Source organism: Lactuca saligna, chromosome 9, assembly GCF_052625555.1.
Source record: "Lactuca saligna cultivar CGN05327 chromosome 9, ASM5262555v1, whole genome shotgun sequence".
Lineage (NCBI taxonomy): Eukaryota > Viridiplantae > Streptophyta > Magnoliopsida > Asterales > Asteraceae > Lactuca > Lactuca saligna.
In genome coordinates, this window is record NC_136425.1 from 9,779,872 (window position 1) to 9,804,268 (window position 24,397).

Sequence of the window (24,397 nt, forward strand, 5' to 3'; positions counted from 1 at the left end):
TAAGAATCGTCAATTGTTGTTCGTTGGCTACGGCTTCTACCCCCGGCCCTGGATGCCCTTTCCACCATGTCGATGGCGAGAGCTAGGTTAAGGACTTCATCCATACGCTTCTGCGTCATCCAAAGATCCCTAATGCGATTTCATGTTAAGATACAATCAGATGGCAGACAACCTAACATTTTGGTGAATCTCACAAATTTGGCTACGAAAATGGGTGATGAATTGGGTGACCACTGTACCCTTAGGTCCCAAGCAAGGCAACTTGTTAGTGAGTCGTTGATATGTCATCTGAGTTGGGTGAGTTGAATCTGTAACTGAGTTAGGTGATGACTAGGCAAAGAAACCGGTTAAATTGGGCAAAATCCCTAATTAGCTGGTAAAAAGAGATTTCATACCCTTATAAAGCCAAAAAATAACAATAGGGACCTTTTAAACCAAAATGTGAAAGTTCGTGGGGCTACAGTGACATTTTCCCTAATTAATATGACAATTGATTTCTTAGGTTGCTTTTATTATACACGGGATATAAATGGAATAGACAAGCTTTTTAGATCTATTTTCGATGATGAGGATTAGGAAGACATTTACATATTTTGCACAAATGAGATATGTAGAACGAGCTCTTGCTTTGTTCTTTCTGTCTTTTTTAGTAGTTCAAAAAAATTGTAGTTACTATATCACCAACATTGGTTCCTTTTCTAGTCCAAGTCAAACACAAACACATTATAACTTATCATGGCATGCCATTTATAAAAAATAGGGCTTTATACATGCTTTTCAGTGGTTGACAACTGACAATTTTTCCTTCCATCTCCTTCTCTTGATGAAGGTCGTGTTGGTGCAGTTTTGATTGAAATGACGACTATTCTCCTACATGAAAGGTGGTGGAAAATAAAACTGCCATTATCTGACCTCTTTATATGGTTGATGAATAGTAATATTATATTCAAATTTTCAAGCATTATTGTCACCATTCTATATGGTAATTGTATCTGTAGGTTTTGATGTGTCTATGTGTTCAACTTGTATATTTCCAAAACTGTGACCAAAAATCGAGTACTGATATGTTGTTTATTCTGTAGAGTTAAATAAAAGGGTCCGGCCTAGTGAGCTTTCTTTCAAATTGGGTCATCACATAGGAGTGGTCCGTAATCGGGTTTTATTTGGACTGTAAAAAACTTCAATTATCTTTTTCTTTATTTATTTTTATAATTTTTTTATTAATAATGTTAATTTATAAAAATCAGAAGCTGTCCTTTTATCACTTGACAATTCATGCATTTTGTGACTGGATAGACTTTGATAGGACCGGTCTTTTGGGCTTTGTCTGGACCGGACATATAGTGTATGTGGAAGTGGAACATTGGGTTTTCCATTTCCTTTTATTAATTATTCTGTACTATACATTATTTTGGTCAACCGATATTATTTATTTAGGAATACAATACAAAATAAGTCTGAGCCTCTGAGGGAGGAAGACAACCCATATTGAATATTGTAATATTGTGATTGTATATGGTTATAATAATTAGTTTTGTTTGCATCGTTCTCAATATAAAGGAATTATCATTTAATCATTCAGGCCCAACAGACTAATTCCAAGCTTTTAATAGTCTTAATAGGGTAGGGTTCGAGTCCATATTATAAGTTTTCATTTTCATAAATTACCCACCAAACCAAACTACCATCAACCCAAACCCAAGCATCTTTCCCACCAAGGTCAACTTTTACTTCAATTAGTATATTCCATTCCATATAGGATTTTGTATTTACAGCATACATTTAACCAGCATTCACTTGTTATAGTCACTAAGGACTTCAGTCCAAATTCCAAACATACATACACAATTTCATCATAACAACATTTAAATCTTAAATTCTACTCTTCGCCTTACGTGATTATATAATTAAACATCCCAAAACAACTTCTTTTGAAGCCAAATTCACACTTAATGGTTAAAACTTCTAGTTACAATGATCATGGGTGTTATAAATTGGACGTGAAATCAGCTTTCTTCGTGGTGAATCAAGTGAAGGTGTGTGTGTGTGTGTGTGGAGCACTCAAGAGGTTATGAGAAGAGAAGAAACAACTCATAATCAAGTTGCAGATGTGATGACGAAGATGATTTTTGAAAGTTCACACATAAGATGGGAGAGTGCACTGCTAATGAATTAAATTAATTGTTGTTGCAGTTAGTTAGGGTAATTTTTACGATATAAATAAATTGGATTATTTATGTTTTGTTTTATGAGTTGGGGTCTCTATTTTCATCATACAGCTATAGTAAATGTAAATGTTAGTTGTTGATTCAAAGTTTCTTAACAATTAATATATCATCCAAAGTAATCTGATTAATAAAATTAAAATGAATCTAGTTATAGATATAATATAATTTCATTAATATATACATATTATAGTATAGAATAGTGATTTTGTTTATATATTTATTGTTATATTTTAATTATTTTAAAAACAAAAGCATGCGCATGCCCCGATTGACATTATCTCTTTTTCTTTTACGTTCATCAATCAATAAATTGCTAAAGTAAAATTCCACACAATGCCACTTTTAAGGATAAAAATCAGACCATGCACTTTTGGCCCTTTGTGAATGAAGAAAATACAAACACGCCTCTTTTTAAACACCTTTTGAGCTTTGACTATGATGATGGCATCTAATCCTAAATTTGTATTATACTCTACAAGTATTCCAAGTCAAAGCTATGTGGTTTGACACCTATGATTTATGAAAAAAAGTCTTGTTTACATGATTTCCCTTACCTTTCTTTTTTATTTCACAAATTTATATAAATATCTTTTGCTTTTCTTACCATTATCCATTTGTTATCTATGTATATCTGTGTATAACAAATAGATGTCACTTTAACTATCTTATTCATAATACTTGTTTCAAGAAAATTATAATATTTGGTTTCTTATAGTGTTTTATAAGTGTTTAGACAGTCATAAATAAAAACAGGTTTAAAAATGAAAAAATTATATGTATAAGGTAGACCGACAAATAGAAATTTAAAATGAGCCAATTCCTAACCAATTGAAACAATCAATGCACAAATACTAGTTATTTAAAGAGTTCCTATCATAATCGATCACCCTAACTAGTCATTTCTCTTGTTTCACATTTCTTTTAGTTATAAAGATTTTGTTTTTCTTTTTCATTGATTTCATGCTCACGTGTATACGGTAGTATATTACAATTTCTTTTTTCACTTCTCGTAATGATCTTGAAAAATATGCAAGAAGTACAAATGATTTGAATCAGTTATTATTTCATGGATATGATAATACGTGAGTACATGATCGCATTATCAAAGCAATAATAGTTGATTTATCTACTTAATAAGTGAGTATATAATGCATTATCAAATTAATGGTGACAATGGACCAATGTCCAAAAACATGTGGTGTACATATTATGTGGTCATACCAAAACAGAAGTGTTACTTTCATAAATCATAATGCTTTCATTGGTCATTTGTATTGATGAAAGCAACAAGTCCTTTTTTGTCTAGAGATATGTTATCTTCAAATAAAAAGCAATTATCATGATACATGGAGTACACTAGCACACAAGGTGACATGAGCATTATTAGATGGAGTAGTCCTTTTTCTCCATCATCCTGCTCAATGCAAGTTGTAACCATGGTTGAGATAAACTTAATCATACTTAATATCCATGTCTAGATAAGTTAGCCGTTCGTAATTTGATCGTGACTACGTGTGCAATTTGTGTGTTTGCATATATCAACAGTTTTCCGTAACAATTTATGATTGAGTCATAAATACTAACTTTATACTTTTTACATATTTGACATGTTAATCTAATCTACACATAAACTTGACCTATTTCTAATGATATAGGTTGAAATTGTCTCTCACCTAATCCATTTGATAAGTGTCATTAAAAGGATAAAAATGATTCAAATATTTTTATATTATGCAAATATCTTCTATGTTAAAAATGAAATCAAATACTTGATACATGTGGTCATTGGGTTGATGCATCATCATACTTGAAATTGAAAGGAAAACATGTAGTTGTGAGATTTGATTGACTTTGACCTTGTCCCAAATAAATCTTTTTGTTCATATTTACATGGAGAAAATATAAATAAAGAAAATAATAATGTGGTGGAAGTGGAAGAAGTCATGATACTATGGCCCACGGTATAATTAACGTGAGGCATCAAAGGGGCCCAATGATCCAACATGTCCCTACCAGCCCAGCTAGCCCATTCGCAGTTGGGTGGGAAATCATTTAAATTTATCAGAAATGTCATTTAGCGTACCTCTACTTTTGAAAATGTTCCCTTTTACTCCCTACTTTCTTTTTGGAAATTTTACTAGCATACTTTCCTTCATTCGTGGTGAAACGCATCATTTGAAGAAAAATTGTTCCGATTCCAAATTGTCAAAGCATGTATGATATATGTAATGACGTTTTTGACTATGCTTTAACGATCTTGAAAATCGAGATTTTGTAGTATGCGGGAGTTCCTTGTCATTTTGTCAATTTAAATTCATGCTTTTAACACCTTTTTTTTAAAAGATATTTATATGCGCTAAAAATTAAAATACATCAATGAACGAATTTCACTTTAATATATTTATTTTTGCTTTTATGAACTAAACATTTACGTGTATATTCTGAAATACTTTCTATATGTAACATAAGAATCATAGGGCCCACCACCCACCTACAAAAATTAAACATTTAGTTTCAAAATTGTGTTTGCTTCTGAGTAAATAAGTTTGTTAGGCAATTTAAACATCATGTGATATTGTCAAAATTCTGTTTGTTTGCGACTAAATAAGGTTGTTAGGCTGATGTCTTATTCAATAAATTATGACGAATTTGTTTATTTTCCATTAACCTCTCATATTTTCTACAATATTCGTATTTTATACCATTGTTTCTTTTAGAAAAAAAAATCTCATGTAAAATAGATTTGACAAACAGTAGAATTTCATTTACCGCCTAATTCGATAACTTTTTACCACAAAGCTATTTAATAAAACAACATTTAATCGTAAAAGTTAATACCACAATATTCATAAAATTTAACAATTAAATATCATCTTCTAAAATATTTTCGACATAAGAAATAAAAAGGAAATTTGTATCAAAATGAGTTACGATGAGCCATGAGGAATTGAGGATAAGTTGAAATATGTCAAATCCCAAATAACAACCTAACCTTTACTTCCCGTTTTGTTTTCATCTTTTAACATTTTCTGATTTCCTCTTTAACTTTTCTCTCCTAAAGACAACATAATTACCATTTTCTCCCTTTCTTTATTTGCTTTGATTGAACATGATTTTGAAAAAAAAAAAAAAAAAACATATAAACGTGATCGCCTTTTATTTGTTCGAAATTTCATTGGGTTTCAACAGTTACTTAAATATACGTATATAATACTTCATAGAAAAACCATGACATCCTAGTTCTTAATAAACGAACTAAAAAAGCAAACACTTAAGAGTAAATTACATTTTTGATCCCAAAAAATATTTCCTTGCAAGTTTGATCCTTATATGTGGTTTTTGTAATATTTCAGTCCTTTGTTCCAAGTAAATGACTAAGTTTGGTATCCAGGTACAATTGATTTTAGCAAATATAGTGATTTTACTTGGAGTAAATACTAAAACCTCAAATAAGGAACAAAACTGCAAAATAAAATTTTTAAAATAAAAAAGACAGAAAAGAAATTTTTTGGAACGAAAAGTGTAACTTACTCAAAAGTCTATGAAAGGTGACAAAATTTGCAAACTAGTTACAACTTATTTTGGAGAACGAAAGTTTTTAATTTATGATCTTGTATTAAAAAGTACGACCCTACAAAGGCCAACTGGTTGGACGATAGCAACCTCATGATTTTGCACATTTTGACAAAAAAAAAAAAAAAAAAAAAAAAGGGCAGAAAAACAGCAAAATCTCCAACTGTGGTTATGTCTCCCTCTCTCCATCTCACTTCTTACCGAACTTAACCCCACACACACACACACTAATAGATCTCCTGAATTCTTAATTACTCATCTTCTCCGGATCTTTTCTCTAGTCTCTACATTTCTGCCATCCATGGACCAACACCACCCCCAGCTCACGTTAGCCAAGAGCTCTCGTAACAACTATAACGAGTGGTTTGTAAATTTGGTTAATTTCATGGTGCTCTTGCTTTTTATGTTTCTAATTTATATAACAATCCAATCATATATCGTTTACAGGATATTTCGCGATGTCCCGAGTGATATAACTATAGAAGTAAACGGTATCGCGTTCGCATTACATAAGGTAAGTTTTCTTATTTGTCATAAAATTCGACTTTTGTTTGTGTGAGGTAAGACTGTTATCTACATCTGATCCATGTTTGTCTACAGTTTCCACTCGTATCCCGTAGCGGGCAAATCCGGAAAGCAGTTTCGGAAAACCGAGACTCGGTCATATCACGAATCGCGCTTCAAAACCTACCCGGAGGCACCGTAACATTCGAGCTCGCTGCTAAATTTTGTTACGGGATCAATTTCGAGATAACACCATCGAACGTCGCACAGCTGATTTGTGTTTCTGAATACCTTGAAATGACTGAGGATTACTCGAACAACAACCTCGGATCGCGTGCCGACGAGTATTTAAACCATATTGTCTGCCAGAATCTCGAAATGTCAGTTTTAGTCCTTCAACAATGTGAAAACTTACTTCCGAAAGCCGATGAGCTCAAAATCGTTACGCGATGTATCGATGCGATTGCGTCGAAAGCGTGTGTGGAGCAAATCGCATCTAGTTTTTCGAGGTTGGAGTATAGTAGTTCGGGTAGACTACATATGAGTCGACAAAAGTGTGAATTGGACTGGTGGATTAAAGATTTATCTGTTCTTCGAATCGATTTGTACCAAAGAGTTATGACAGCGATGAAATGTCGTGGGGTGAGACCCGAAAGTATTGGTGAATCGCTTATGAATTATGCACAAAAAGAGTTGACTAAAAAGCCGAATGGTGGAATGAATGATCACGAACGACTTGTGGTCGAGACGATTGTCGGTTTGCTTCCGGTTGAGAAACTTGCGGTCCCGTTAAGTTTTCTTTTCGGGTTGCTTCGAAGTGCGGTGATGCTTGATTGTACGGTTGCTAGTCGGCTTGATCTCGAGAGACGAATTGGATCGTTGTTGGATATAGCGACACTTGATGATCTTTTGATACCGAGTTTTCGGCATGCTGGCGATACATTGTTTGATGTTGATACGGTTCATAGGATTTTGGTTAATTTTGCGCAGCAAGATGAGACTGATGATGACGATGATGATGATCAAGATGGTTCGGGTTTTGGATCTGACGGTCTCGGTCTCGATTCACCATCTGAAACGGCTTTGTTTAAGGTTTCGAAGTTGGTTGATAATTATCTTGCGGAAATAGCGCCTGATGCAAATCTTAAACTTTCTAGGTTTATAGCCGTTGCAGAGAGTTTACCCGCGCATGCTCGGACTGTCCATGATGGACTGTATCGATCCATTGATGTTTACCTTAAGGTATGTCGTTTGATTCCACAAATAATCTAGTTCAAATACTCGTAGATTTATTTTTTATGATAAGAGCAAGAAGGATATTTACGTTTTTTGCACCGGCAAATCTCTATCCAACTTTTTCGTGATGGTACAAAAACCCTTCTTAAAAAGACTTGACTCATGGTCAATCTTCCTTACCAACAACGGACCACTACTTCTCATATAGTCAATCCCGACTTAAATTAATCTTATTTCTTAAACTAAAATAAGGTGTTCCAGGTTGATTTTGAAAAAATGATTATTGACTTATTGGCTTTTCAAAAGCCTTGAGCTTAAAAAAAATATATGGAAAATAGTTTGTTTTTAAAATAACTTAAGTTTAAATGGTATTTATTCATGCTCCCTCTTTCTAGGCACTTGAGCATATATTTACGTTTGAGGTCGAGGCAACCCTCATGTTATATAAAAATTTAATGGTTTTTTAAAATTACTTTCATTGCTAATTACTAACACGATTATTTTATAAAAAAACTGTTACAACTTTGAACTGATTCCAGAAACAAAACTTGAATGTAGGCTCATCAGGGTTTATCGGAAGCTGAGAAAAAGAAGCTCTGCAAATTAATTGATTTCCAGAAACTGTCAACAGAAGCGGGTGCACATGCTGCACAAAACGATCGCCTGCCACTTCAATCAATCGTCCAAGTTCTATACATCGAGCAATTAAGACTTAGAAACGCCTTATACTGCTCTGACCTAGGTGGTGGTGGTGACCACCAGAAGCCGCCACCAGTGCACCACCAGTCATGGCGGATCAACAGCGGCGCTCTCAGTGCTGCGATGTCTCCAAAGGATAACTATGCATCACTCAGGCGAGAAAACCGGGAGCTTAAACTTGAATTGACTCGGTTAAGAATGAGATTGAATGATTTGGAAAAAGAGCATGTTTGTATGAAGAGGAATATGGAAAAGTCTAACTCGCGTAAATTTATGAGTTCCTTTTCCAAGAAAATCAGTAAATTTAATCTTTTTGGACATAATTCTTCAAGGGGATCCAGATCTACATCTCCATCCAGGAATTCACAAAGAACTGATTCTAAGGTAACAGTCAGAACAGAATGAAGCAATTTCTTTAGGAATATTTGTTTTTTACTTTTTAATAAAAGTACGTATTTAGAGTTGATATATAATTCGATTATGTTTATATTTTGTTTCTCAAATATTTGTATAAGGGCGTGTTCGGTTTGAGGATTCTGGCAAAATCCAATGGAACTGGAATTCGAGATTCCATTCCATTCTACCGCATGTTTGATGGATTTCACCATTCCTTAGGATAGGTGGAAGGAATTCATTTCCGCTCCTCCTTTCATTATTAAAAAAAAAACTAAAACTACCCTCATTTATACATATACTGAAACATAATAGAAATAGAAAAAGTAATTATAACCAAAAACTTATAAGTTATCCGATTTTGATTATCGAATTCCATTCAATTTCCTGCCAACCAAACATGTAACGTATTCCAATTCATCTAACAGATTCCATTCATTCCAAAAACATTTGGCAAACCAAACGCCCCATAAAACTCAATATTATAACTTTTATGATCCAAAGAAGCATGAATTGTTCTCTTCTACTATTGTGACCTCACAGAACACAAAGACTATGATCTCATGCCTTTTTCACACAGAACCGACGTTTTCAACAATGGGGAGTTCAGTTATAATAATATTGGATAATTGTACTAAAGTCAAAAGTCACCCTTAGGTTTGGGGATACCCGAACAAGGCCCTCCTTCTTCATGCAGGATTTCAAATTGGTACCTTGTTGACCATAGTTTACAGTTCTTCCCCATGCTGAACCATTTCTATTTAGATAATAGTCTCTAGCTTGAAAAGTCAAACTATCACCATCATCATCATCCAACGTATTTTCTTCACAAGAACTTGATCCTTCTTGTTCCTGATCATGGAATTTGTGTTCAGAAATAGGTGTCCTTCCTGCCATTGATTTTGATGGTGAGATCTGTTGGGAAGCTTGATTATGATCACTAGTGTTTGGAGACTCATTTGGATGTGAAGAGAGTTGACTTCTTCTATGTTTGACCAATTTATATACGGTTTTGTTTGGGACAATGTAAAACACTTGACCGGGAACCATAATGGATTCAGGGCGAACAACTATATAAGGATTTTTAAAGAAATCAGGGCGAGTGATACTGTGTCTAGGATTCTTCCTCATGATTTCAGCAGCTGTGATTGAGCTTCTGTGATACTCAACATGTCTACCTGGATGCACTAGTTTAAGCACACCTTTCTCTTTTGTTGAAGCTCCCATATGGTGTGTCAAGACGAAAGAATACAGTGGAAGGCTATTGGAGGTTTTGTGTTTTCATTCTTATAGTGTTTTGTTCTTGGACTTATTGGCTATTTACAAAAGATTTGGCGGAGATTTCAAGGGAAGGATCTATGGATGAAATGATTCTTTTTGGTGTATTGATTTTATTGGATAAGATGTATTTTGAAATTTGAATCTTGATAGATTGTTATTCTCTTAAAGTTTGTTTCGGTTACATGCCGTCCAGCTGGTGACTCTAGTTCTTATCTTTCTTGATGATTCTAAATCAAACAATGGGTTTAAGATCTTTTTCAACTAATCATAGCTAATACTTCCATTGTTCAAACATATATATGTATTTTTTTAGTCTTCTTGTTAAATTATTCCATGGGTTTTCTCTTGTTCTTTTCATTAATTTTAAAAGGTAAGACAATTGTGTATTAGCAGAGTACTTACCAGGAATAACATTAGTGGTTGCTCCAAGATTCGCCCCCTTCAACACATATCATATCTGTAAAATTTAATGCCATTTCATGTTCTTGTTTTTGACGAAAAAAATGTACTTGCAATTGACCAAGCACTTGTTTCAGAATAGACAAGATTGTGTTCCTTGATTTTAGAAAACATCTAAATTTGTGTTTATAGAATTATCTATTTGAAAGAAATCAAGAATGATCAAATGAATATGACAAAGTCAAAGATGGTCATTGGTCAACCAAGATCAGAAAGGCATAACATATAATAAGTAACACGGCTTAATCTCACCAACATTAGCTGTAATTCCATCAGACTAAAAAAAACATAGCCTCCAGAAGAACACTTAGACAAATACGTAAACCTTCAAAAATCATTGTTGATGTGCCAAAAACATGAACTTTAAAGCAATACAATCGATTAGGTTAAAAAATTGTAGGCATAAAAGAGGGAGGGCAATTCAAAGCACAAATCAATTACAAATATCATCAAAAATTACTATAATCAGGAACAATACGTTTTCGTTGTTCCTTGATTCCTTATTGCGATTCTTAAATCATCATGCAAGACTCCCGATTCATACCCATCAATTAACTCTTAAATCAGGTCACGAAGGAATATCTACGTGAAGTTGGCTATTGATGGAATCCAACATTCCAGTACAAATAACATTTATAAGCATTGTACAGACCGTGCGAATCGATCTCAAATCAGAAACTCAAATCAATTCTACATTCGTAAAACGAATTAAACTAACAACATTCCCAATGTGACTCCAAAGGACAAGCATATTAGGGGAGTGTTCAGTATATGAATATCAAAAAACAGAAAATTACCAGTAAGGCTCGAGGAAGCATCATTGGAGAAGAATAAGTAAAGATGACATCGATGAAATTATTGCTACTACCTGATAAGAATTTGTCGAAGAAACTGTATGCCTCTTCTGGTTCATCTTCTTCATGCTATCTTCCCGCTTTCCAAATCTCAACTTCACATAAGGTTAGGAAGCACCAAGTTCATGCACTGACTCCGGATTTTCTTTAGATCAACAGGAATCAACAAACTGTGTGTAGTGTGTAGTTGTGTACGGACGTTTGACTCGTCTGAAGTCGTCTCTAATCAACTTTACAGAAGTTTTGTGATACAGCCCAACACCAACCGGACTAGGGCCTAGGGGCAAGCCCAAACTCAACATGAACCACTTCCCCTTTCAATTTCCCTTGAGTTAATATCATTTAGAGTAAATTACACGAATGGTCCCTATGGTTTAGGGTAATTTGCGTGTTTGGTCCCTAACTTATTTTCTTAACTCGGAAGGTCCTTACTGTTTGTTTTTGTTACGCGGTTGGTCCCTATCTTACCTAAAAAGACTATTATGCCCTTGATTTTTTTAAATTATCTAAATAAACACACCTCTAATCACACCTCCTCACCTTACCTTACCTACCCCATCATTTTTTCTTCTTTAAATAATAGTCTTTTTAGATAAGACAGGGACAAAATACGTAACAAAAATAAACAGTAGGGACCAAACGCGTAACAAAAACAAACCATAGGGACCTTCCGAGTTAAAAAAATAAATTAGGGACCAAGCACGTAAATTACCCAAACCATAGGGACCATTCGTGTAATTTACTCTATCATTTATACTGATTAACATTTTTTCATTTGTTTTAAATAGTCAAAGAATTTTTTATGTTTTGTAGCTCCTTAAACTTTTATTTTACCTCTTAATAAAGAGAAGCATCGTATTTATTTCGGTTTAACCGGTTACGTCAAAATATTAATATATTTGGCTTTGTTAATTAACTTCTTTTTGGGATCTTATATACCCATTTTTAGGGTTTGACGAACGCACCATTTGAAAATTTATCTATGCTTTCACTTGTATATTTTTATCCATGTCTTCTTTGTAAAATAATCAATCACACCATGTAGATTTTAAATTCTTCCAAGCAATCCATCAATTTTACTATGACATTAACACCACAAAATAAACCAAAATCCTTTTTACCCCATTGTGATGAATGTCATATTCAAGTTTCAGATTTCATCGTCATTCACACAGGAGCTTCAATTGTTTCACAACATGATGCGATAATACTTTACAACCTTAAGTAATCGAAGTTTGAATTTGACGGTGGCGAAGAAGCTTTGGCAACACAAGTGGGGGACAAAGATAGTGAACATGACGCCCTTTTTTTGGATGTCATTTGACGCTTTTGTGTTATGGAAATCAATGGATAAAGTTCATGTTTGGATCGCTCGATGAGAATGTCTGAATCTTTCTTCTCTCTGTATATGTATCTAGATGTGTACTTATATGCTTTAGTTATGCTCATACTTTGTCATTTTACTCTTGATATCAGATGTACCTAAATATTATCAACTAAGGTTCGTTTTATTTGTGGAAATTGAATGTAGCGATTAGGGAAAAAAAATTCATGTTGAGGTTAGATGAACGATTGATGAAGTATTTCATGGGAAATGGAAAAATGATGTTATTGGGTTTTTCACTTTTTTGTTGCTTCATTGCTTCCTTGACTTGATTGTATGAGAGAGAGAGAGAGAGAGAGAGACTCTTGTATGTGTATAGAGAGATATTTAAAAAAAAAATAAAAATAAAAAATAAACTTTAAACAGAAAAATCAATGTGGACGTGCGCCACATGGACCACTTCGTTTATCTAGTCAGCTAATAACCCCTTAAGTTTATGGATATTCCCCTATTTAACATGTAAAAATACTTTTGTGATCATTTAAAACAAATGCAAAATTTAGTTAGGCTAATTGTGATGTCACTTTTATCATTTTTTTTTTCACATAAATGTTACCTACCAGAAGTGGAAACCATGACATGTCATACTAATTTTGGTAATAGTTTAATTTAAATAAAAACTTAAAATTTTATTATTTGAAATAAAAAAATACATAGTAGAATTATAAAAACTTGGATAAACTTAAAAACATAAAAAAATAACTAAAACATGCTAAGTGAAGTCTTCTTCTTATAACTCGTTTTCCAAAACATTAGAGGGATCCATATTGAGATCAATCTTCGAACTTGTAAATATATTCTACCAAGTTCATGTAAAGATTGTGATGTCATTTTAAATTCTCCCCAGCAATCCATGTAAATTTTAAATTCTCCCAAGCAGTCCATCAAATTTATAATGACATTAACCCCACAAAATAAACCAAAATCCCTTTTACCCCATCATTAAGAATGTCGTATGCAAGTTTCATAGTTCATCGTCATTCACACAAGAGCTTCAATCGATTCACAACTTCATGCAATAATAAATTTACAACTTTGATTAGTCGACGTTTGAATTTGACGGCGAAGAAGCTTTAGCAACACAGGTGGAGACAAAGATGGTGAAGATGACAACTTTTTTTGGGATGTCATTGGGCACTTTTGTGCACTGTAAATCAATGGATAACGTTCATTGTAACATCCCAAAAATTTTCGAGTAAAAATTTCATTTTAAATAAGCCAAAACCATTTATTCATTATCAAAATGTCGGTCATAATAAAAGTATTATCAAAACATCAGAGTAAAATCATATATAGTCAATGCGGAATAAATCTTCAGGGGACGTAGTGCGATCAAGCTAGGCCATTCATTTGAAAACAGGAGTACATGAAACCATAAACATAAAACTGTAAGTATAAAGCTTAATGAGTTCCCCAAAATACCACATACCATACATATCATATACACATACATACATCGGGCCCTACCTGGTACATTCATCAGGCACCGCATGACTTTGGGCCCCGCCCGGTATACATACAAACACATTGTAACATCCATAAATTTCACAAAAATTTTAAACTTTTTCAAACATCCAAAAACATCATTTATTACAAATTGTTGTCAAAATAGATTGTCATCAGAGTAATTTCCAGAAATCATAACACAATGTAAAGGTGCACAATCAAGCCTTCGCCTTCCCGCAATCCTCTAAAGTACCTGAAACCATAAACCAAAACTGTAAGCCTAAAGTTTAGTGAGTTCCCCCAAAATACCAATGCCACATAATAGAACAATATCATAAACAAACAGTATGCATATAGAGTCTTCAGTATGACTAGACCGCCTCACCAGACCTTCAGTCTATTTGGCCCACTCTCAAAACCTTCAGCATGTATGGACTGCCTTGTCGGGCCTTCAACATGTCTTGACCGTTCTCCGGGCCTTCGGCCTCACTGGTACCCCCCGATGGGCCTTCAGTATATCCAGGCCGCCCTGGGTCTGTTGGCCTAAAGTACAAAGCAAGACTGCCTCAACCCACCCACACTCACACAATCAACACATAGATATCAAATACTAGCTAGCATATACAAACAGTTATACAGATCTAACAGATCACTAATCATAACATCGTCATATATACCAGGATACAAATCTAACAGATCACTAAACATAGAACCATCCTATATACCAAGATACAGATCTAACATATCACTAAACATAGCATCATGCGATAACCAGGATAACAATCCAAAAGGGCCGGCCTTGGTGCCTTCGACCCTGTTAATATAGTAAGGACAACTCACCTCACAAGTAGCACTGACTGACAAGACCCAACTCTCGAATCACAGCTCTGAGCTCAACCACCTACAATCACCATGTGACTAACTCCATCAAAATCCCGAATTCCCAAAAATACCCTCCATGTCAAACTTGGTCAACCATGGTCAAAGTCAACAGTCAAGGTCAACAATCTATGTTGACCCAACTCATCGAGTGCATCCAGTAACTCGTCGATTCCCTCAATGTTCAAAAAAATAGGAGAAACTCTATCCAACTCACCGAGTTATTTCATCAACTCGTCGAGTTCGTTCATCATCCAAAAGACGGGAAAACGCGATCCAACTTGTCGAGTTCTTCAGTATCCATAAAGCGGGAAAACCTTCACTAAATCGTCGAATTGTCATAGCAACTCGTTGAGTTCTTCCTAGCTTTTATGCATTCAGACGCTTTCAAGTGAATCCAATGCTCCAAATATAGATATGGTCCCCTAGGATTGAGATACCACGTAAAGTTGCTAACTTTATATCCATGTATGGCATCAAAGGGGCTAAAACACTCAACTAAGGCTTATCAAGGAACTTAAGGCATGAAGGAGGGCCACGACTTGATAAAGTTGGCGACTTTAAGTCTAAGGAGGCCATAAGATGTCCAGATTTGAAGTCTTAGCTTCATGACATGCTCAAATCCAAGATTGACCCCAAAATAAGCTAATAATGGCCATAAACTTTCAAGAGAAGATATCTAATAAAAGGATGATCAAGATAACGACTTTACACCTCCAAGTAGCTACAACAACACTGAAAATCTCGAATCTAGAACTCCTCTCTTCAGCCTTGCACACCAACCTCAAGCTCCTTCAAGAACAACACCAAAGAACACTCTAGAAACTCTCACACACTCAAAATGGGGAAAGAGGCACAATTAAGGTTTTCTCTGGACTGAGGGGACGATGAGGGAGGTGACAAATGAGTCATAAGTTCTTTAAATAGGGTGCAAAACCCTGAAAATTAGGGTTTCATAAACAGCCGTCAACTCGTCGAGTTTTTCTAAACAACTTGTCGAGTAAAGAGCTTCCAACACGTCGAGTTTGAGTCCATCAACTTGTTGAGTTCTAAGAATAATTCATCTTTAAAGCAATAAATCTCATACCTGAGAGTCGGGATGTTACTACTCTCACCCACTTGAACTAGGCTTCGTCCTCGAAGCCTGATGTGGTGAACAAATCTAGATAATGCTCCCGCATCTCAGCCTACAGCTCCTAAGTCCACTCGAATCCCCTCCGATGTTGCCATTGTACCTTTACTAAAGGTATCTCCTTGTTGTGCATGACTTTTATCTTCCTCTCTAAGACAACCGCGGGCTTCTCAACATAATTCATGCGCTCATCGACCTGAATATCATCCAATGACACTACCGCCTCCTCGTCTAATATGCACATCCGTGATTGTGAAACGTGGAAAGTGTTATGAATCTGGCGGAGCTCCTCCGGAACGCCACTTTGCCAACCATGGCAATAATCTGAAATGACCCAATTTATGGGGGGGCAACTTTCTCCTCTTCCTGAAGCGGATCACACCCTTCCAGGGTGAGACCTTCAGCAACACCATGTCACCGACCTGAAACTCCAAATTAGACCGATGTCGGTCTGCATAACTTTTCTGCCGAATCTAAGCAATCTGCAACCACTACCTAATCTGCTGAATCTGCTCGGTAGTCTGTAGAACCACCTCAGTCCGTCCCATGACCCGATGACCAACCTCGCCTCAACAGACTGGGGTATGACACCTTTGCCCATACAACACCTCGAAAGGTGGAGCACCAATACTGGAATGAAAGTTGTTGTTGTAGGAGAACTCTGTTTGGGGTAGGTAGGAGTTCCAGCTCCCACCAAAATCAATGGCGCAGGCCCTCAACATATCCTCAAGGGTCGGAATGGTCCGCTCGCTCTGACCGTCTGTCTGCGGATGGTAAGTAGTGCTAAAATGCAGTCTCGTCCCCAGTTCCTCCTGGAACTTCTATAGAAACAGGAGGTGAATCGAACATCACGGTCTGATACAATAGAGACCGGTGTTCAGTGGTGAGCAACGATCTCGCAGATATACATATCGGCCAACTTCTCGGCCGACGAACTCTCCTGAATCGTCAGAAATTTTGCACTCTTGTTCAATCAATCTACAATGGCCCATATAGTATCAAAACCCCTCGACGTCTTCGGCATCTTGGTGATAAAATCCATCGTGATCTGCTCCCATTTCCACATGGGAATCTCCAGAGACTGCATCTTTCCATGCGGCCTCTGATGCTCGGCCTTAACCATCATACATATCAAGCACCTCTCGACATACCAGGCGATTTCTCTCTTCATGCACGACCACCAATAACTCAACCTCTGGTTCGGTTACATCTTGGTGACCCTTGGGTGAATAGAGAAACGAGACTTGTGAGCCTCCTCCAGTATAATCTGTCTAATCCCGACAGACACCGGAACCCATGACTTTCTCGCATGAATATGGTGATCTCACTTATGACCCTCTCAATTTTCCAATTCTCTTGTCGTATACCCTTAGTCTGAGCTTCCCAAATCTAGCTCACTAATGGAGAATCCATAAATATCCTCATACTGAGGTTCCTTGGTTATTGGGGATGCACCAAGAACTAAATTAATCTGAAACTCGACATGCCTTTCGTGACGCACTCATAAAAAATCCTCAAGAAACACATCAGGGAAATCCTGAACAATGGGCACCTCACTCAATGTCGTCGTGCCCCCAACCCTAGTATCTGTCACATAATCCAGAAACCCGAAACAACCCTGCTGAAGATATCTCATGGCCCTTGTAACTAAACAAAGAGCCAACCAATGCGAAGTTCCCTCCCGAGGAATAACAATTTCTCCCCCCACTTGGGATTCGAACTCTCACCGGGTGGTGCTCGTAATCAATCAAGGCCCCATTAGGACCCAACCAGTCTATCCCAATGAAAACCTTGTACCCTTGTAGAGGAATCGACACCAAATCAGTAGAGTACCTTTCGATGAACAAGTTTAGGACATACCCACGATGAACTTTCGAAGCACTCATAAAACAATCATCAGTAATCTCGACCTCCAATAGATACTCCAGGATCCTAGGAGCATCACTAAACTTCTTGATGAGCCCAAAAGATACAAAGGATCGAGTAGCACCCGAATCAAACATAGCATGAGCAGTCATACCATTGACTAAGAAAGTCCTTATACATGAGCAGATACAATAAGCATAATTAATGAAATCAAAAAAGACAAATGAAATTACATATTGGTAACCACACCTGATGTTGCTCGAGCCTCATCGGTAGTCAACTGAAAAGCCCTACTCTTCACCGCAGGTGTCTCTGCCTTGCCCTGGCGGCCATCGATGATCCTCAAGGTTGCTGGTGCAGGTACCGCCACTGCCCGTCTTGCCAAGCTCATACAATAAACCTTTATATGGGTTCTCTGGTTGCAGTGAAAATAGATCAAGGCACTCCAAGGGGAATCCTTACTCATATGACCCAACTGACCACATCTGTAACAACTCGAACCCAATTATCGACATGCCCCATTGTGTTGCTTGTCGCACTTATTGCAGCGAACCTGGCCCTGCTGGCCCTTGGAATGCGACTCAGAAGTCTTGGGCCTCATAGCCTGGCCCATGATAGTTTTCACCTGCTCCGAATTGCACTTCGTCCGAAGCTCCAACTCAATCTCCCGCTTCCAATCCCTTTTAATCATATCATCCAGGGTCTTGCACCTTGAATAGCTAACGAACTCCCTGATGTCATCCCTCAACATGTCATGGTATCTCGTCTTCTTCATCTCCTCATTTGCAGCGTACTGTGCAACCAAAAAATCCCTCACCCGAAACTTCGTGGTGATCTCAGCCACCATCTCAGTAGTCTATCAAAGGTCCTAAAACTCCCTCACCAGTTGTTGGACCTTGATCGCCAGTGAAAATTCTCTCTGAAACCTCGTAATAAACTCCTCCCAAGTCATGGTTGCCACTGTTGCAGTCCCCACGGCTCGACCAACCTCATCCCACCAATTACATGCTCGATCCTTTAGCAGGCAGAATGCAAACCCTACATTTTCCCCCTCCGTGCAAAGACTCATCCACTGAACATTCTCCATGTTAGTGATCCAATGTCGGCTAGCGATGGGGTCCTTAGCCTCGAAGAACTCTGGAGATCCACATGCCTTGAACTCCCGGAATGAGGGAGTTCGCACTCCTAACTAACTCGTAGAAATCTCGGCTCGAAAGGCCCTGAGCCGCTCATCCATAACCTCCATAATCCCCTCCTTGATGGTACCAAACATCACAGGAGTAGCATCCACGATACTGCGAGTGATCTCGGCCGTAATGAACTCGTGCAATCTTTCATCAATCGATTATGTGCCTAAGCCAGAACCAGAACCAGAACCAAAACCAAAACCAGAGTCGGAACCTCCTCCTTGAGCGATCACCACCACACTCAAACTAAAATACAAACATATAAACGATCAAAAATAAACTTGATGGAACTCTCACTATACCGGTCTCCTTAGAACCCCCAGGTCCATCCTTGTCTCGAGTACAAATCTTATACTTCTAGTAGTCGGGCCTAATACTACCTTCCATACCTACCTGTACCATCGTCAAAAGCTGTTCTGATTCCTCTAAGTCACCACACTACATCTATACACCAATCCTGTGACATCCCCAATTTCACGGCCAGAAAAGATCGATTTGTTTATGCTTTTTTTTTTTAATCAGAGTAATCTTTTAAAGAAAACGGTTGCAGAATTTGTTCCCAAAACAAGATATTATAATAACTTATGAAAACATTTCTCAAAGAGAATGTATTTTTATTTAATAATGAAACCTCGGGATGTCATGTTCCGATACAGACATATAAAGCATAAACAGAACTTACATTCAATTACACTAATGATTTATATTTCCTTTAAATCTCTCTATGAAATATGTCTTCGTATCGATACCTGTGATACAAAGAAAACTGAGTGGGTGAGGCTTGGGAGCCTGGTGAGCATATAGGGTTTTCATCCCACAATGTTATATCATATATTTATAAATATAGAACATTCAAACTTGTACAATTTCACCATATAAAGACAACTCTTATCCCACCCCATCGATCCTCACAACGACACAATCTAAACTCTCGTATCTAAAATTTTCCTCTTTACCTGATCCCTACTCACGGATCTAAAACTATCATCTTCACTCGATCCATACTCACGGATCTAAAACTAACCTTTTCACCTGATCCATACTCACGGATCTAAAACTAACCTTTTCCCCTGATGCATACTCACGGATCTAAAACTACCTGATCCATACTCACGGATCTAAAACTAACCTCCTGATCTGATCCATACTCATGCATCAATAATTGTACCCAATCCATACTCCTAGAATAGGGACAATTAACTATACCTTAATCATGGTCTGATCCATATATCCAGATCAATAACTGTACCCAATCCATACTCCCGGACTAGGGACAATTAATTTAGTCTTAATCCATACTCCCGGACTAATAACAAGTTTTATCTCTTTACCTTATCCATACTCCCGGATCTAATACTAACCTCTTGGTCTAATCAATACTCACTTATCTAAAACTAGTCTCTTGATCTCATTATCCAACTCATCCTTTTATCATACACCAACTATCTTATCTACCCATGTTCTACCCAACATATTTGTAGATATAAAATACATATATAGTTTAACTCATTTAAAAACTATATAAAACATCCTTTCCACACTTATCTCAAATAAACAACAATATATAAACACATAACACGTATTTCATAACAAATACTTCATATTTATGTGTTAGAAGAAAGTAACCACACACTCACACAAAACCTATACTTAATACATTCAAACAATACTTGTATTAAAATCATGTTATGAAAGGGACTACACACTCACTTAATTTGAAGATGATCGGACATCACTACAACTCTTGAAATAATCTTCTGCGACGAAACAGGGATGTTTCCTTCAAAACCGGGCTTCACACGGGCAGAGCTTCGGCTCGAAAACTATTTTTCTCGGGATCTTCGGGCTTCAGGACTTGCTTCGGGTCTTGGGAATGATATCGGGGCTTCAAGATATTTCTTGCACGAAAAACGAGAGAGAGAGAGAGAGGAAAGAAAATGAGCAAAAGAATCGGCTTCCCTCGACTTCCTTTTATAGGGGATGGAAACCTCGATTACGCTAGGGCGTACTTCGACGTCATGGCATGCGTATGGCCCGAATGACGTCACTACACGCGTAGCTGAGGCGGTTCTGGGTCTGTAGGGCGTACTCCAAAACTACGTTGGGCGTACTCGATTAAGCAGACTTCATACGAGCTCCATTTTTGACGTTCTTTATATCCACGCGTAGGTGTGACTAAGCTCTACAACTTTCATTTAGACTCTGTTGGCTAATTTTGATTTTATTTTTATTATTATATTTTTATCAGGCCGAGACAAGAAAACTCCGTTATCCATTCATAACTTCTTCATCCGACGTCCGTTTTCATCTGTCTTTTTACCATTGCACTACTAACAACAAGATCTTCGATTCTCGTTTAGATTGTTTCGGCTAAAAACCGCTCGATCTCAAATTGAGTATTCGGACTGCATACCGCTAAGTCGAAACTTAGAAAAATCATAACTTCCTCATACGAACTCAGATTCGGACGTTCTTTTTATGCACGCTCATGGTTTAACGAACTCTACGACTTTCATTTAGATCGCTAAGGCTAAATATCACTCAAACATAAATTCACTTTTTACGTCATTCAGCGTCGTGCCGGTTATGTCGCGAAACTTCGAAAGGTCATAACTTTTTCGTTATAACTCAAATTTTGGCGTTCTTTATATGTACGAAATCCTTGTAACATATACTAAAACTTAGTTAAGATTATTCCTTCAAAATAATCTTCCATAAAAAAGTCATTTTTGATGCTTGACGTCTCTAAGTTGACTAGCCCTGATCTACGGGCGTTACAAATCCTATGTTAATCAACATACATAATATAATATAGCCTTACCTAGTGTCGGAACCTAAAAGTGAACCTTAGAAATCCTAAGTCCGGAATCCGAAGTACTTACATTCCGGAGTGGATATTCTGAAGTAAATAGAAAAGTAGTCCGGAACCTGTCCGGACCAGGGAAGAAGCAGGTTACTGTGTTATCTGAAAAGGTTGTTTCTTGTAAATTTTACAATAGTGTTAATTCCTCCAAGTGAGCCATTATAATCATACTTGATAGTGACAATTTTGTTAATTCCTCCAAGTGAGCCATTATAACCATACTTGATAATGACAATTTTGTCTGTCATGATGTCTATTAGATGCCGACTTGTTTAAGGTACGGTTTGTCACCCTAGACTGGCCTAACCTAACTGTAGCGAACAATTCAGGTGTGGGGCGTCACCCCCATATAGATCTATACATAAACTCACATCCAGGAGACTCTAGTTATAACTATAGACTACGTTTGTACACTCATTTGGTGCCAAACGAAACGTCTCACAAGATCCTTAACTGAATTTACGCAAATATGAAATTACACAATGTATATTGTTTCTGTGTATATATTTAGTTTTCCCAGTCTAACAAGTATGCATATGAATGTGTGAAATCATCAAGCATGTAAATGGACCACGAAGGCCCAATCAACATATAAGGTATATCCCAGGCCCAATAAACATGTAAGAGGCCAACTAAGGCCCACTAAACATGTAGAACCAAGGCCAATTAAGAAGTGTAAATGACGTAATTGATCTGTTTGCTTTTGCGTTGGTTGTTAAGTTTATTTGTTTACCAAATTGACATAAAGACCCAATTTTTGTAAAAAGACATTTTTGGTCCTTAAAACTGAAATTTTACAATTAAGGCACATCTTTAGTAAAAATGACACTTTAATTCCTTAAAACTAAAAGCTTACATTTAAGGGCTTGATTCGAGTAAAATAACATTTTTGGCTCAACTTCGTTTAAAACGACACTTAATCCCACAAAAATTCAAAAGTTACAAATTTAGCCCAAAAATCGTGAAAGCCCAAAAATGAGGCCCATTTGTGAAAGTTTACATTTTTAACCCCTTTTCAAATCACAAATTACATAAGCGTTCAAGTTTACATTTGTGAAAGTTTACATTTTTAACCCCATTTGTGAAAGTTTACATTTTTAACCCCTTTCAAAAATAATCCTTTTTGGTCCCTTAAAACCGTAAGTTACATATAACAACCTCATTTTTTATTATTTTGCCAATTTTGGCTCCTTTTATGTAAATTTATTAATTTTAAGCAACTTTGAAGTATTTTAAAACCTTTCTTTACATATTAAGTTTGCAATAAATGTTATGTTCAACAAATATCATCATATTTTAACATACTTTCAAGTTCATGGAGTTTATAACACATAATCACACATATATCATGAAAAACACACAAAATCATGCATACACACATATATTTACACAAAACAACTTGTATTCTCCCCAAAAAACATAGTAAAAACCGAAAATAGGGGGTATGAACTCACATTGAGTTTGATGGATCGGTTTTTGGAAGAAGATTGGAGGAGATTTCGGCCTAGCTTGTTTCTTGAGAGGATCCTCGGAAATTTGATGTCTCTAGGAGTATAAACACGATATTTTAATGTTTTGAGGAAAATCTAGACATAAGATGGATTTATCCAGGTTAAGAGTGAAGTATCTTACCTAGTATGTGAGTTTAAAGAGCCTTCTTTTTCACACACATCCACTTACGATTTATGAAAGAAAAAGGGAGGAGTCCTTGAGGGTTTGGGAGTGGAATGGAGTTTGAATGATCTTGATGAGGAAGAATAACCTTAGGCTGAGAATAAGAAGTGAGAAAGAGAGAAGAGAGAAGTGAAAAAAGAGGTGAGATGTGATGTTTATGGATACTTGAGATTGCGTAAATATTTGTAATGTGCATGGAAACCCATTAAACAAACATGAGGTGTCTACTCCATGTTATTTACCCCTCTAATATATATATATATATATATATATATATATATATATATATATATATATATATATATATATATATATATATATATGGGAAAAGTGAATATACCCTTAAGGGTATATAAGTTTAGGTACCCAAACTCACCATACTACATCGTTTTGTATCATATATAGATATTGTAATTGTCCAATGATCTTATAATTCAACTTCTAAATTGAATTACTTCAAAGATTTTTATAAATTTCATATTTATCTTCCTCTTACATAATTATCATTTTCAACAATAATATATATAGCCTAGTAAGTGTTCAACAAAAAGATATAATATAAGAGAAAGATAATAGTGAAAATTTAAAAATATTGAATATAAATCAAGTTATGGATTGAAGTTTAACTATATTATAATGAATATATCAAACAAAACGACGTATTATTATGAGTTTGGGTACCTAAGCTTATATACCCATAAGGGTATATTCACTTTTCCCTATATATATATATATATAT

At 36.2% G+C, this 24,397-nt stretch overlaps 1 protein-coding gene and 1 long non-coding RNA gene across 3 annotated transcripts; one reads left to right on the plus strand and one right to left on the minus strand.

The window, feature by feature from the left end:
- Positions 1-693: 693 nt before the first annotated feature.
- LOC145015925 (uncharacterized) lies at positions 694-11,414 on the minus strand. The gene is made up of 3 exons (XR_013666087.1): positions 11,242-11,414; positions 10,317-10,371; positions 694-870 (listed from the first exon to the last, which is right to left on the minus strand). It is a non-coding gene; the product is annotated as an uncharacterized LOC145015925 (long non-coding RNA).
- On the plus strand, positions 5,947-10,081 carry LOC145015922 (BTB/POZ domain-containing protein At5g48800-like). 2 transcript variants are annotated; one of them, XM_078974394.1, is made up of 5 exons: positions 5,947-6,164; positions 6,249-6,315; positions 6,402-7,547; positions 8,100-8,624; positions 9,509-10,081. In XM_078974394.1, the coding sequence occupies exons 1-5, from the start codon at positions 6,103-6,105 to the stop codon at positions 9,512-9,514; spliced, it is 1,806 nt and encodes a 601-aa protein (XP_078830520.1). In that variant the 5' UTR covers positions 5,947-6,102; the 3' UTR covers positions 9,515-10,081. The 2 variants fall into 2 exon arrangements, with proteins under 2 accessions (XP_078830520.1, XP_078830519.1); XM_078974393.1 differs by lacking the exon at positions 9,509-10,081 and having other exon boundaries at positions 5,948-6,164; positions 8,100-8,727.
- Positions 11,415-24,397: the final 12,983 nt, after the last annotated feature.